This window comes from Mus caroli, chromosome 12 (assembly GCF_900094665.2).
Source record: "Mus caroli chromosome 12, CAROLI_EIJ_v1.1, whole genome shotgun sequence".
Taxonomy (NCBI): domain Eukaryota; kingdom Metazoa; phylum Chordata; class Mammalia; order Rodentia; family Muridae; genus Mus; species Mus caroli.
Genome location: NC_034581.1, coordinates 78,801,109 through 78,815,495, shown reverse-complemented (window position 1 = coordinate 78,815,495; position 14,387 = coordinate 78,801,109). Strand labels below are relative to the sequence as shown.

The 14,387-nt window shown below is 41.4% G+C and overlaps 2 protein-coding genes across 4 annotated transcripts in view; both read right to left on the bottom strand.

Moving 5' to 3' along the window:
* Bbof1 (basal body orientation factor 1) overlaps positions 1-14,387 on the bottom strand; it is a 34,581-nt gene that overhangs the window by 12,841 nt on the left and 7,353 nt on the right. For all 3 annotated transcript variants that reach the window (XM_029484444.1, XM_021179612.2, XM_021179613.2), the window contains exons 5-11: positions 10,337-10,417; positions 6,809-6,879; positions 5,041-5,185; positions 3,163-3,656; positions 1,917-2,018; positions 307-381; positions 34-148 (exon numbers count right to left, since the gene is read on the bottom strand). In XM_029484444.1, the coding sequence (XP_029340304.1) occupies positions 34-148; positions 307-381; positions 1,917-2,018; positions 3,163-3,656; positions 5,041-5,185; positions 6,809-6,879; positions 10,337-10,417 (1,083 nt within the window). The remainder of the gene's footprint in view (positions 1-33; positions 149-306; positions 382-1,916; positions 2,019-3,162; positions 3,657-5,040; positions 5,186-6,808; positions 6,880-10,336; positions 10,418-14,387) is intronic.
* LOC110307384 (E3 ubiquitin-protein ligase RNF113A) lies at positions 11,871-13,245 on the bottom strand. The gene has a single exon (XM_021179614.2). The coding sequence runs from the start codon at positions 13,112-13,114 to the stop codon at positions 12,101-12,103; it is 1,014 nt and encodes a 337-aa protein (XP_021035273.1). The 5' UTR covers positions 13,115-13,245; the 3' UTR covers positions 11,871-12,100.

Sequence of the window (14,387 nt, the reverse complement as noted above, 5' to 3'; positions counted from 1 at the left end):
ATATATTGTTTGATTAGAGAGCAGATTCCTTACTATGTCAGAGTCCTGTAATCCTTGAGGAATAACACCAGGTGACACCATTCTATTGGAGTCTGATACTGGCGCTTGCTGGGTGATAAAGGTTTGATCTAGAAGGTTATTTTCATCCCTATAATAAAGGAAAAAGTAGTGTTTCAACAGTCATGTGTAGACTTTGGTTCAGAACAACAGACTTGCTATATCATTTCCACTTAGCTAAGCTATAAAATATTCACAAAGGGCACTGTGGTCAGACTCTTACTCATAACTCTGGCCGGAGAATCTTACCCAGTTTCTTTCATTTCTCCGCTGCCATAAATAATATGGTCTGGAACAGGAGGCTTAGAACTCTGACTGTATTTCCTGTGGTAGATAAATATCAATGAACAAATGAGGCAATGTGTCCCTGTGCCTTCCTACCCTTAAAATGATGAGTTGCATTTCAGTTGGATAGGATTTCTATTTTCAGAATGCGTCTTATCAACACAGATGCGATAAGGAATTGAATATAACTGTTTAAAGTTCAAACGTGTTGAATTCAAGAAACAAGTCTTTCTGGAGACAATCACAATAAAGGTATTCATGGGCAATGCTTGCTAGTGGAAGGCAAGGCTGAATGAGAGATGTGATCAAGACACCTAGAGAAGTCCCCGTCCCACAACAGAACTTCATGGAATGAGGAGGATAGGCCACTGGGTGAGAGTGCTTGCAGTACAAGCAGGAAGACATGAGCTCCAACCTAGCATTTGAAGGAGAATACAGGCAGGTCCTGGGAACTAAAAACAAGACAAAGAAAGAGCGTATGTCAAGTGTTGTTCTGCAATAGAGCCACCTCTGGTTCAATGTGTAGCCTAGGATGACCCTGGACCCCTTCCCCCTCTGCAGATAAGAGGAATTATATAAAGGGCTGAGAGGCCTGGATTGGCGGAATCTGTCTTCATTGTGAAGGTCAAAAAAGTTCCTGACAAAGAAAAAGCTTGAGCTAATTTTCAAGGTTAACAGAAAGGGGAGAGCTACCGAGGAAGGCTCTTGGTGCTATGCTGTCTGCACGGCAGCCACACCACATACACCTGCACACGTGTAACACAGGACTTACAGGACATAGAAAAGTTAGCCAGCGGAGACAGGCCCAGCATAAAGTGTGGGGTCAATAAACAGGAAATAGACTAGAACTGACTTCACTATTTTGAATAAGTTTATAGAGGTAAAAAAAAACAAACACATGCTGACTTCTCAAAAAGTCACATATGTCAATCCTGAACTTGACTTCAAGCAAGTGCTGATGAAAACAGCATAAACCTAGTCAAATGATGGAAACATTATTCTAATAAACATGAAAGCATCCTTAGTAACCTCTAATAGTGCTGAAGTGATGGCCTAAGTCATTTATTTTAGCTGTTTTTGATTACACTCCCCGGACTTAGGTCAATTAACGAATATTCTGCTGTTGAATTTACAGTTGTACATAAACCACTATGAGCTTTTACCAAGTTCCTAAGTATTATTCTCACGTGAAAGGTGGAGGAAGACCAGGACTTCAAGGCTAGCCTCAACGAGACAGTGAGCTAGAAGCCAACCTGAACTACATGAGCCTCTGCTGCAAAATAAACAAGTCAAACAAATATCAGCCTAAAATAATTTGCTCATCTTTGCAAACCAACACAAGCTCAAGAGTTAAGTGTCCCCAAAGGTGCCACACGATCAGCTGATTGATTGATCGGTGATCCTTTTGCTTCCATATTCATTTGTTCATCTCCCAGTCTCTGTCTAAAAGTTGCAACGGCTGGACAAGTAACTAAGGACTTTAATGTGTTGTCTTTAATAACAGTACAGTCACTGCTCCTGTGCAGCTTCTAGGTTTGACAACCTGATATTTCATTACAAAAATGAGAAATTACCTAGCAGCAAAACCATTCATTTTTGCAAAGAGCAATCTTAAGACCTTTTCCTTCTGCTCCCAGGTCAAATCTCTAATATCCACATTTTTTTGAGTAGTTGGCCTGAAGAATTTCAAAGAAAAAGAAAAGAAAGGTAAAAAAATGTGATCAAAGTAAACTTATCTTCTTCTAAAGATATAGAAATTTCCTATTCCATAACCAGATATGTAATGATTTCAAAGCAAGCGTCACATTACAAACCATACAATCTGAGAAAGACTATCGGCATGCTAGTCAATCCAGAATGTTCTGTGGGCTGAGATGAAGTGAGAGACACAACACAATGTGCTGTGACCTGGATGGGCGGTTTGCAGGGGCAGATCACTAGAAACCAAGTGCCATGGAGAAGCCAAGTGCACCGGATAGGCTGAGCTGCTGCAGACACTGCACTTGTTCATAGTGCATGGAAATCTCTGGAGAGTTTGGACATTTTGAGAATTCTGATTGAGTGATACAGAGGTCACTAGAGAATGCTCTCCAGTCCACAGAAGATGTCTGCATGACAGTCATTAAGAATTATTGCATTGATTTTTAAAAAGTTGTTACCTATTAATTTTATCTCAGAATAGTAAAGGAACACCATAAAATATCTAGAAGGGTATAATTGAAAATGTTTAACCTGGACTTAGTCAAGTTTTTTCAGCAAATTTCCAATTTATAAGAACTAAGAAAAAGAAAGTAAGAGACATTACAATGATATCTTATGGGACAAAATAATAGTCACCTCAACAGATTCCTGCCATGGCTACCAAGAATACATATTAAGTCTTTTTTTGTTGTTGTTGTTGTTGCTTTTTTGAGACAGGGTTTCTCTGTGTAGCCCTGGCTGTCCTGGATCTCACTCTGTAGACCAGGCTGGCCTCGAACTCAGAAATCCACCTGCCTCTGCCTCCCAAGTGCTGGGATTAAAGGCATGTGCCACCACGCCCAGTTTACATACTAAGTCTTACACACTATGCCAAGCATGGGGACTACAAAGTTAAGTCAATTCCTGTTCTCAAGTAGCTTATTAATAATCTATGCAACAATCTCAGTTTGTTCTTTTTTTAGAGAAAGAAGACATGTTAAGGCAGGCTCACTCTGTAGCCCAGCCCAGGGGTTTGTGTCTGCCCTGTGCTATGGCATGAGCCACCACAACCTGCTGAGCTCTTATTTTTTTTAAAGAATATGAAAACAAGGACACGAAAAGGCAATACATTATTAGTACCATTTTTCAGCCTCCAAGAGATCCTGGTTCACACTATTGGTACTTTGTTCTTTGCCATCAAAGGTCCTGATTCTGGGATATTCTGTTTTTCCCGCACATGCTGCTCTCATTTTTAAATTGAAAGCAGCTTGTGCTATCTGCTTATAATGCTTCCTGCTGTCCAGAATCTGTTGCTTCACTTCGTAGAGAGCATCTAGAAAGAACTGTTCCACTTCTGTCCTCTCATCCAGTATGTTCTTAGCCAGCCTCTTCACTCGGTTCATCTCCTTGTCCTTCATCTGAAGAAGTTGTTGCAGCTTGTCAATCTCTACCAAGCCTGCTTGGTTCTCTATGATTGCCTTTTGCTGCAGTTTCAACACTTCAGCCTCAAACTCTGTGGTCATGTAGGCCAGAGCGTTCTCCAAGCTTACCACCTTCTTCTGGAGAGTTTGGATTTGTGATTTCTGCTGGGTGAGTTGCATAATCTTTTCCTTAACCAACAGATCATTGATTTCCTTAAAAACAGGAAAGGGAGTTTTTTTTTTCTTTAAATATCCTGGAATTTAAAGTCTCTCAATAATTTCTGTTACCTATGGGGATCTGAGCTTCATGTCAGGTGGAAGCAATTATTTTAAAATCTCTGTGGACAGAAAAAGTAGCCAATACATATCCTTGGGTCCTTGACTAGACCTGTGAAGGTGATTCACTGATTTTACTAAGTAGGAAACTTTCAAAGTTCCTCTATAATTCATACAAGGTTACATATATTATAGAAATCAATAAAACTGTACCAAAAAAACACCAGCAAGTCTATAAAGGTCCCTTGAAGTTGAACAAGTCAGGCAGGTTGCAGTATAAGTGGATTTGTTTATTTGTTTGTTTCTTTCTTTCTTTTTAGAGACAGGGTTTCTCTGTGTAGTGTAGCACTGGCAGCTCTGGAACAGGCTCTCAAACCAGGCTGGCCTCGAACTCAAAGCTCCGCCTGCTATACCTCCCAAGTGCTGGGACTGAAGGTGTGCACCAGCACGCCTCGCTGGGATGGAAGTGGAGAGAGGATACCTGGGAAGATTAGTAAAGGAGCTAAGATTTTGGTTTGGTTTGGTTTGGTTTTTCTCATGTTTCCCTCCTGCTGTTTGGAGTAACCCTTAGATCTCTATCAGCCACTCTGGCCATGAAGTGTCCAGCATACACAAACACTAAAATAAAAGAAAGAAATTGTCTAAGATGAGAGCTGGAGAGATGGCTAGGCAGTTAAGAGCCTTTGATGTTCTTGTAGAGGAACTAGGTTTGAATCCCAGCACCCATGTGATGGCTCACAACTGTCTGTAATTCTAGTTCCAGATGATCTGCATGCAGGCAAAACACCCATACCCACAAAATAAAATTTTTTTCAAATGTTAAGGATGTAAGCTATATGCTACAGAGAATTAATGAAGACAATCCTGATAGGTATTACTTTCCTGCAAGTGCCTTTAGGTTAAAAAAACCTAAGCCTTTATGTGATGATACCATTAATGTCAGGTCTGTTACAGCCAAACCAATTAGTAAATGATTTAGGGTTCAACAATGAACAAAGCAAAATGAGTATTCTAAGATATGAGGGTAAGAGTCATGTTTATATTTCTGATATATTTATAAAGTCATGCTTAATGTGTCTTTAAAGTCACTTAGCAATTAATTAATCTTTTCAGATAAGACAGTTATCAGGATACTCTCCTTCTCAATTGGTATAATGCTCAATGTTTGGTATTTACCAACACAATTCTAGAAAGAAAGAAAGAGAGAGAGAGAGAGAGAGAGAGAGAGAGAGAAAGAAAGAGAGAGAGAGAGAGAGAAAGAAAGAGAGAGAGAGAGAGACAGAGAGAGAGAGAGAAAGTCAATGTAAATACAAGTGGGAACCTTTTGTTGTAAAAGGCAGGAATGGTTTTCTTCCATCTTCTTGGAGGTTTGCTGGAGAATTTCAGCTTCCTTCAAGTGGTATGCAAGCGCCTTGTGAAGATAAACATTCTCTTTGAAAACATTTCTTCCAGCAGTGTTCAACTGCCTGAAATAGAGATCACACACACACACACACACACACACACACACACACACACATTTAAGAGCCCACAATATAGGCCTAAGTTTACTACATTGGGGTGGGGTTGGGTGGTAGAGTGGGGGTGGGGGGTTGAGAGGGTCAGGGAGATTTGAGTCAAGGTCACTCTAGACCTAACTAGCCTCAAAATCACAGAGATCCATTTGCCTCTGCCTCTGCCTGTGGCGCAGTGGGATTAAAAGCAGGTATCACTGAGCCTGACTCATACCTAAGTTTTAAATACTTAAGAGGAACAATAACAGTTTTATTCTCCAAACACTACCCTGACCACCACTAGGCTGGGTGTGTAGTTCAGGGACAGAATACTTGCTTAGCATGTGCAAGACTCTGAGTTTAATCCCTAGCACCAGAGTTGGAGGAGGGCCAAACATGGGACACACATGACACTACCACCACTTATGAGTAACTAACCGATTACTAGGTAGATGAAGACCTCAGGATGAAGTACTTCTTCAGCAGTAACGGGAAAAACTGTGTTAGCTGATCATGATGATGCAAGTTGGTTATCAACTTGAACTATATATAGCAAGACCCTTTTTCTTAAAAAAAAAAAAAAAGGGCTAGCAATAGTAGCACACCTTTAATCTTAGCTATTAAGGAAACTGAGGCAGGAGGATCACAAGCTCATGGCCTGCTTTGACTGCATAGCATGTACAAGGCCGGCTTTGGCAACTTAGTGAGACTCAGTTTCAAAAGGTTAAAAAAGGGCAGGGCTGCAGCTCAGTCAGCAGTGGAATGAATGTGCATGTTTGGGTTCTCAGTCTCTAGCACCTCAAACACTGTCATGTGGCACCAGTTTCCCATGTCCTCTCCATCCTTGTCATATGACTAGACCTAAAGAACTCTAAAGTGACAGAGATAGAAGATGGCAGCAGCCCAAGTTCCTGAGTCACCATCTAAAAAAAAAGCTTCAACTTATTATATGCAAATCTCTTTCAATAGTCCTGCAAAGTGGCTAGTATGGCCCTATTGTAGATTTCTTTGTATCAGGGTCTCACTGTGTAGCCTAGGACGTCCTAGAACTAGTGAGCTGCTTCCCTCAGCCTCCTAACCACTGTGATTATTTTAAGTGTCTGTTGCCAAGCCTGGATGGCCTTTTTTTTAAAAATGAAATTTACTTTCAAGGATATTAAGAATTCTTCGAGTGGAACCAGCGAGATGGCTCAGTGGGTAAAGGCTCTTGCCACCAAGCCTAATGACCTGAATTCTATCCCTGGAAACCACATGGTGGAAAAGAGAACTGATTTCCTTTCTACAAGTTATCTGACCTCCACACTCACATTGTGTGGTGTTCCCTCACATATACACACACCTACCTAGATATAGTAAAATAATTTTCAAATAAATCAGCATGCATGTATATAGCCAGGGTCTAACTTCAAAGAGAAAGATGTTGCTACCATGTTGTTACAGAAAGGGTGGACAGGGAAAGAGTAGGGAACACAAAGAGAGTAAAGTAAGGGTAGACAAGAATTAAAGAAGGCTTGCCAAGGGACAGAGGAAGCTAAGCTAAGAATAAAATAGACAGCAATGAAGAAAGACTGTCTGACTGAGGCAACAGTCTCTTACACTACAGCTTCATGGTGGGCTCTCTCTGCTAGCATTATGATCCTCTTCTCAGCCTCTTGCTCCAAACGGTGCTAAAAATAGAATATATGTTTAAATACAGAACTATACTTCTAACAACAAACATTGCATATCACCAGGTATTTTAACATCCAACAGGATACTTGGTTTAGGGGCTAGAGAGATGCCTCCCTTGACTGGATTGGGTTTCTAGCACCCACTTGGTGACTCACAACCATCTATAACTTCAGTTCCAGGGGATCTGACACCTTCCAATATCCACAGGACCCTGCAGGCACAAAGTGCATATGCATATACTCAGACAGACACACATAAAATTAAATAAACAGACTTAAAAATATTCCTGTTTTGATATGAAGAACTCTTAGTTTTGGTGGAGGAAAGAGCCAGCAAAAAGGACAGTATGGGGCTAGAGACAAGGCTAGGTGGTTAAATGTACTGGTTGCTCTTCCAGAGGGCTGGGGTTCAATTCCAAGCACCCAACATGGCAGGTCACAGCTATCTCTAACTCCAATTCCAGGGGATCAACTGACAAACTGCCTCCATCAGACTGACCTGCAGTCATGTCTGTGGGGTATTTTCTTGATGGCCACTTCCTGTAGGAGGTCCTGAGGCCCCCTATAGGCCTGGGCTGAATAAGAAAGATAGCAGAACAAGGTAGACTGGGAACAAGCCAGTAAGCAGCAGTCTTCCACGGTCTCTGCTTCAGTTTCTGCCTCCATGTTCCTGCCTTCACCTCTCTCAGTGATGGAGTGTGACATGGAAATTAGAAGATGAAATAAACCCTTCCCTCTCCAAGTCCTTTTGGTCATGATGATTAACACAGAGACAGAAAAGCAAGCTGGAACAATGGCATGTGCATAAAATAGGAAAAGAGACATTTATTTTAGAAGCAGAGCCAAGAGGATAGCTTTTGCTAAACAAAACACGATGAAAGTCACTAACTTTAAAATTGAAGACTGTACAGGGCAAGATGACACACACCTATAATAACCAGCACTCAGGAGGCAGAGGTAGGAGGACCCTCTGTGAGTTCAAGGCCAGCCTGATCTACATTTTGGGTCCAGGTGAATCAAGGCTGCATAGTGAGATTCCATCTCAACAAACTTGAAAATTAAAAAAAAGAAAAAGAAAAAAAGGAGGGCAAATAACAAGCTGAGGCCTCAAGCCTTGTGAAGACAAGATGACAGTCCCTCTTGAGGATATTCAACACTCTGGAATAGAAACCACCTAAGTGCCTACCACTAACTGATGAATGGATTTGGTGGATGTACATAATGAAATGCTATTGCCATAAAAAGGAACAAAAAACCCTGTCATTTGTTACAACTTGAATAGAACTAGAGATAATTGTGCTTAAATTAAACAATTGTGCTTACAATTAAAATAAATCTTGCTTGTGAAACAAGCAAGACTCAGAAAGACAAGAACTACACGATTTCCCTCAGAAATACAATCCAGAAAGGTTTACCTGTGGCTGGAAGGCTCAGTGGTGGGGTGCTTGCCTACCATGTGTGATATCCTGTTTTCAATCCATAACACCACAAAATGGGTAAGAGGATGATAGATAATCTCAGGGAAGTTGAGACTGCAATGGCAGTTATAGAGCCCAGGGAAAATGAAGAGGGTACCTTAGGGTTTCTGTTGTGAAGAAGCACCATGACCAAAAACAAACTGGGAAGAGTTTATTTTGCTTTACACTTCCACATCACAGTCTGAGAAAAGTCAGAGCAGGAACCTGGAGGTAAGAGCTGGTGCAGATGTCACTGAGGAATGCTGGGTATTGGCTCAATCTGCTTTCTTATAGCATTCAGGAGCACCAGCCGAGGGATGGCACCCTTCACAATGAGCTGGGCCTTCCCACATCCACTACTGTTGAAGTAATGTCCCTCAGACTTCACTACAGCCCAGTCCTGTGGAGGCATTTTCGTAATTGAAGCTCCATCCTCACACAGGATTCTAGCATGTATCAAGTTGACATAAAACTTCCCAACACAGAGTGGATAAGATGGAGGAATGTGGACTTCTGTGCTAAGTTATAGTTACATACAAGCTATTACACAAGCAGTTTGACTATTGATAACAATGTAAAATATGTTTTTAAAAGATAGAAGAAAATATTTTGAAAGGTCCATCACAAAGGGTACTTCTGTGAGCAGATAGATATCAATTATAATGGGTCACGATCTACACCTCTGTGGGAGAATCAAGAGTTCAAGGCAGAGTCCCACTAAATAGCAAGGTCAGGGCAAGCTGGGCTACATAGGCCCTTACCTCAAAAAGTAAGAAACAAACTGAAAAGGTAGGTTTAACTCAAGCATTGTATAAAGATATTGAGAAACTGCATGGTATGCCATTAGAATGTACAAATTTTATTTTATTTTAATTTTTTTTTTTTTTTTTTTGGTTTTTCGAGATAGGGTTTCTCTGTGTAGCCCTGGCTGTCCTGGAACTCACTTTGTAGTCCAGGCTGGCCTCGGACTCAGAAATCAGCCTGCCTCTGCCTCCCAAGTGCTGGGATTTAAGGCAGGCACCACCACGCCCGGCCCACAAATTTTATTTTTTATTTATCAGTTAAAAATTAAGAAATATCTAAGTGGAGAAGAAAAAAGGAATAGATACTGAGATTCATAGAATATAAAAGTTTGTTTTCCCTCATTTGTACTTTAATTTTTTTTTTTTTTTGAGACAAGTCTTAGTATAGCCCAGGCTGGCATAAAACTTGCCATGAGGCTCAGAGGTGGCTTTGAACTCAAGATCTTTCTCCCTCAGCAGCCTCTTATGTCCCACAATCATAGGTGCACACCAGTGCATGTCCCTACACTTATCTTCTGCTACTTGTTAATATTTCCTATCAAGACACCAAACTGAATGCTGGAATGATCATAGTGCAGATGAACATATCTTTGTTCTAATAAACAAAGCATTTCTTTTTTTCCTTTTCCTTTTTTTTTTTTTTCCATACAGGACTTTTTTTTTTTCTTTTCATTTTATTTTTATTTTATTTTATTTTTTTTGTTTTTCGAGACAGGGTTTCTCTGTATAGCCGTGGCTGTCCTGGAACTCACTTTGTAGACCAGCTGGCCTCGAACTCAGAAATCCGCCTGCCTCTGCCTCCTGAGTGCTGGGATTAAAGGCGTGTGCCACCACTGCCCGGCTCGTCATTTTATTTTTATTAATTCACTTTACATCCTGCTCACTGCCCACCCTCCCAGTCACCCCTTCCCACAATCCTTTCTTCCCACTCCCTTTGCCCTCTGAGAAGATGGAGGCTCCCTCTGGGTATTGCTCCACCGTGGCACACCAAGTGTCTGTGGGGCTAGGTTCATTCTCTCCCACTGAGGTCAGACAAGGCAGCCCAGCTAGAACAAATTCCACAGACAGGCAACAGCGTTTGGAATAGTCCTTGCTCCAATTGTTGGAGATCCACATGGAGACCAAACTGCATATCTGTAACATATGTGCAGGAGGGCTAGGTCCAGCCCACAAAGCACGTCTTAATACTAATACCTTTTCTTCAAAAAATCTGCTTTCTAGTCTTCTGAGAGTCTCCTGATAGTTCTTCTCTGAGTTCCTTAAATTTTCTTTCAGCTAAAAAAAAAAAAAAGGTTAAAGGAAAGATTGAGTGGGACATAGTCATAGAGAATTCTGAAGATACACTGTCTATCATATCTTGAACACACAGAATCAGTGTTATCACCTCTTAGCACGTCTTCCTTTACTGTCTCCACGATTACTAGACATTGAGTTTCTTGAAGATTTTTATGAATAACAGTTCCTAGGGCATTCAGATATACTCTCTTCAAGACTTACAAAATATGGAATTACAAAACAATAAAGTTCTTAAATTGGAAGAAACCTTAGGAACCAGACTACACAATCTGCCAAATATAAAAAAGAATAGCTCAGATCCCTAGAATTCATGTAAATGACAGGTAGATGTGGCACCCACCTATAATTCCAGCTTTGGAAGGCAAACAAACTTTCAAATTACTTTCAGTTATTTAACAACTTTCTCTATTATAATTTGTTCTAATATACTAAATCTGTTTTATTTTTCTTTCAGATGTTCTTTTCACTGTTTGCATTTAATTTTTCAAATGGCTTATTTTGTCACACTTTCAAAATTAATGTCAATGTACCAGTTCATGGATGGGTCAAATAAACCCCAGTCACCCCAGTCTAGCATCTGGAGATGAATCTTTGATACGTTATTAGACTCCCCTCAAAATCTGTATATCAATAAATCTTTCAAAAGACAATTAGTGGGGCCAACAAAATGGGTCAATGGGTAAAGGTACCCAGGACCCACACAGTGGAAGGAAATACCTGACTCCAAGTTTTATTTTGACTTCTACACACACAAACACAAAGTAAATAAAAGTTAAGGCAAAAATTAGTGGCTGAGAATGGTGATTCACAATTGTAATCCCAGAAGTTAGAAGCCCTAGGCAAAATGATTCCAAATTTAAGACCTGCCTTGAATATATAATGATTTGAAGGTCAATCTGAGATACAGAAAGATTGCCTCAAAAACTCAAACAAGGAGCAAGTGAGATGGCTCAGAAGGTAAAGGGATAAAGGTGTCTGTCACACAATCCTGGCAACTTAAGTTTGAGATTTAAGTAAATGTGGATGGAGATGACACTACAAAATTGTCAACTGACTTCCCTAATTGCACAAAGGTAGAGTGCCCACACATACACATACAACAAACACACTAATCTTTCATTGTTTCCCTTTGAAATAACTTGAATCCCTTTTCATAAACTAAATGTATTAGACTCAACATGCAGTGAATTCTATACAAATAATCTCTTACCTATATATACATCACAATTTTAAGTATATAGGGCCCTCATATCTGCCTCATTTCTTCTACATTTCAGATTCCACAAACCTGCCCTATTTTTTTCCAGTAAGGCACTAACTTTTCCCTTGAATTGTAAGTGTTCCTCAGCAGCCCTCTTTAAATAGTCTGAAATCTACCTCTCCAATAGGTGGCAGCATTGTTCTTTAAAAAAGAAAAATCACACCAGGGTACTAGAGTATGAGCTAGTTCTTTATTTAGATTCAGAAAGTATAGCTATAAACAGGAGAGTTCTTTAAGTTAACTGTATTGATTCCATCTCCAGCATGTCATATAAAACAAAACTTGGATATTCTTCCTAGAAAACTTAGTATTTCTTCAATTGTGATTGCTTTGGTTTGAGATGACCAAAACAAAAAGTACTTTTGAGATTTGACAATTATGGGAAATCTAAGTAATGGCAATTAGATCCCATCGGCGTCTTCTGGGGTGCTGGAAGCACCACCCTCTGCTTTTCGATACTTCTCCAGTTTAGCAATCAGTTCTTTGGCAGGATTGAAAACTCCATGGGTCTGTTGCTCACAAACATAGCATCGCGGAGTGGTTCGGAAATGCTGCAGTGCACAGGTCTCACAGAAATAATGTTTACACTTGGTGACAACCGGATTCTGGAAGGTTTGACGACAGATGAAACATTTGAATGGTATTTCCTCATCATCACTTTCTACTTCATAGTTTTCGTCTTCATACACACCGTAGCGGCCCTCATCGAGTTCGCGTTCTATCTGCCATCCGTGCTTGTAATCTGAACGGTCATGGAGGAATTTGCAGCTGTCTCCAAAGCCACAGAAGCCAGTCTCCTTGTAGTCCTTACAAATATCAGGCTGGTAATCCCAGCGCACAGTAGCGCGTAGGTGTTCAGGGGCTCGGATGGGGCCCTTTCTCACCATGCCAGAGGAGGCATTGCCCATGGATGTATCCTTGGGCTTCATGTATTTCTGGTAATTATTAATTCCACGATAGATTTTGTCATCCTCCTTGCCTCTCAGTTCCTCCTGGATTTTCTGACTGCGCTCAAAAATGGCCTGTGCGTCTCGCTCTTTCTCTGTGTCCAACTCGTAGACTGCTGTGGCCCCCATATCCTCGGGCCCCACTGGTTTCGCCGAGCGCGTGGACTTGTAGACGACGCCTAGACTCTCATTCCCCGCCTTCTCTTCCTCTTCGCTGCTCAGATCACAGTAGGCCCCTTTCTGTTTACCGCTGCCACTCGTCTTCTGGATCATCGGATTGTGGGCCGCCCGCTTCTTCTCCGGTCGCACAACGGAGCATCCTTCGTCGCTACTGCTTCCGCTTTCCCCAGACTCCGGGTCGCACGCCGGCCGCTTCCGACGGCCAGCACTTCCTTTCCGCCCGGGCTTTTTGAAGAGGAAGGTGCACACCTGGTCCCCGGACTTTCCCTGAGAAACTTGTTCTGCCATCTTCGACTCCGGAGCGCCGAAACGGCTGGCAGTAGCTGCGGCGTGAAGGGTGGCGCGGGCTGCTGCGTCACTGCTAAGCAGCGCCGCTACGTCACTGCGGAGCTGCGAGGTGTCTGCCGGGGAGCCCGAGACCGTCACGGCGCATGCGCCAGCCAGCGGGCGAAAAGTTTTTTTTAAAAAAGATGAGCCTAGATCTCCAATCAAGTATTGCTGTGATTCTTGAATTGCAAGGAATACAAAACTCCCGCCTCAAATAATTTAGAGTCTATTAGGGAGAAGGTAAGTCAGGATGTTTTCTGTACCAAATCCCATGGAAAGGTACAAAGAGTCATTAAACAGAACTCTGGGGAAAGACCTCGAGGAGAAAGTGCATTTAATGATGTAAGCCTTTAAATGCTAGGAGAAAATTTAATAGATAAAGATCTATCAGCTTTTTGTTGATAATAAAAGAGATATTCTGAACAAAACAAAAACAACAAAAAAACAAAGGCTGGGAGTGTAGCTCAGTGGTAGTTTGATTTCTCAAGCATACCCAAGACTCTGGGTTCAAGCATCAAAACAGAAAATAAAGAAGACTTCAAAGTTACGTGAATATCCAATTTGGGTAAACTAAAGGGTGTCGTGTTATAAAAGATTACAACTCGATATGGGTAAATTTAACGTACACACTAAACTGTCATAAACAATATGCTGTTTACAGCTGAGAAATATAGAAGATTCTTGAGGGAAGTGAACAGAACATTTTAATTCCAGCGCTTGGGAGGCAGAGGCAAGAGAATCAGGAGCTCAGAGCTAGCCTGGGCTACACGAGACCCTCCTCAAAATAAAATTAGGATGGGGGCTTGGAGAGATGATCCAGCATGTATAGGTCTTGCAGAGGACCAGAGTTCAGTTTCCAGGACCCACATCAGTCAGCTAACAACTGCTTATAGCTCTGGCTCCAGAGGATCCAGCCTCCAGAGGATTCTGGCCTCTGTCGGTACATGAACACACATGTATACCCCACCCCCCAACACCCATGCACATAATTAAAGATAAAATCTTTGAGACAAAAAGAATAAAAACCAAATAAAGGTGGGGAGGCTTGTGCCTGTAATATCAGCACTGAGAGGCTAAGACAGAAGTGGTGTTTCAATTATGAGGCCAGACTGGGCATACGAAAAGAACGCAGCCAGCTGTTATAAGAGGAGGGAGTTTCAAGCAACCAAAATACATAAATATTCTTATTGCAGCTGTGTATACTTAGGGGTATAAGGGTGTGTGGTTTTAAAGT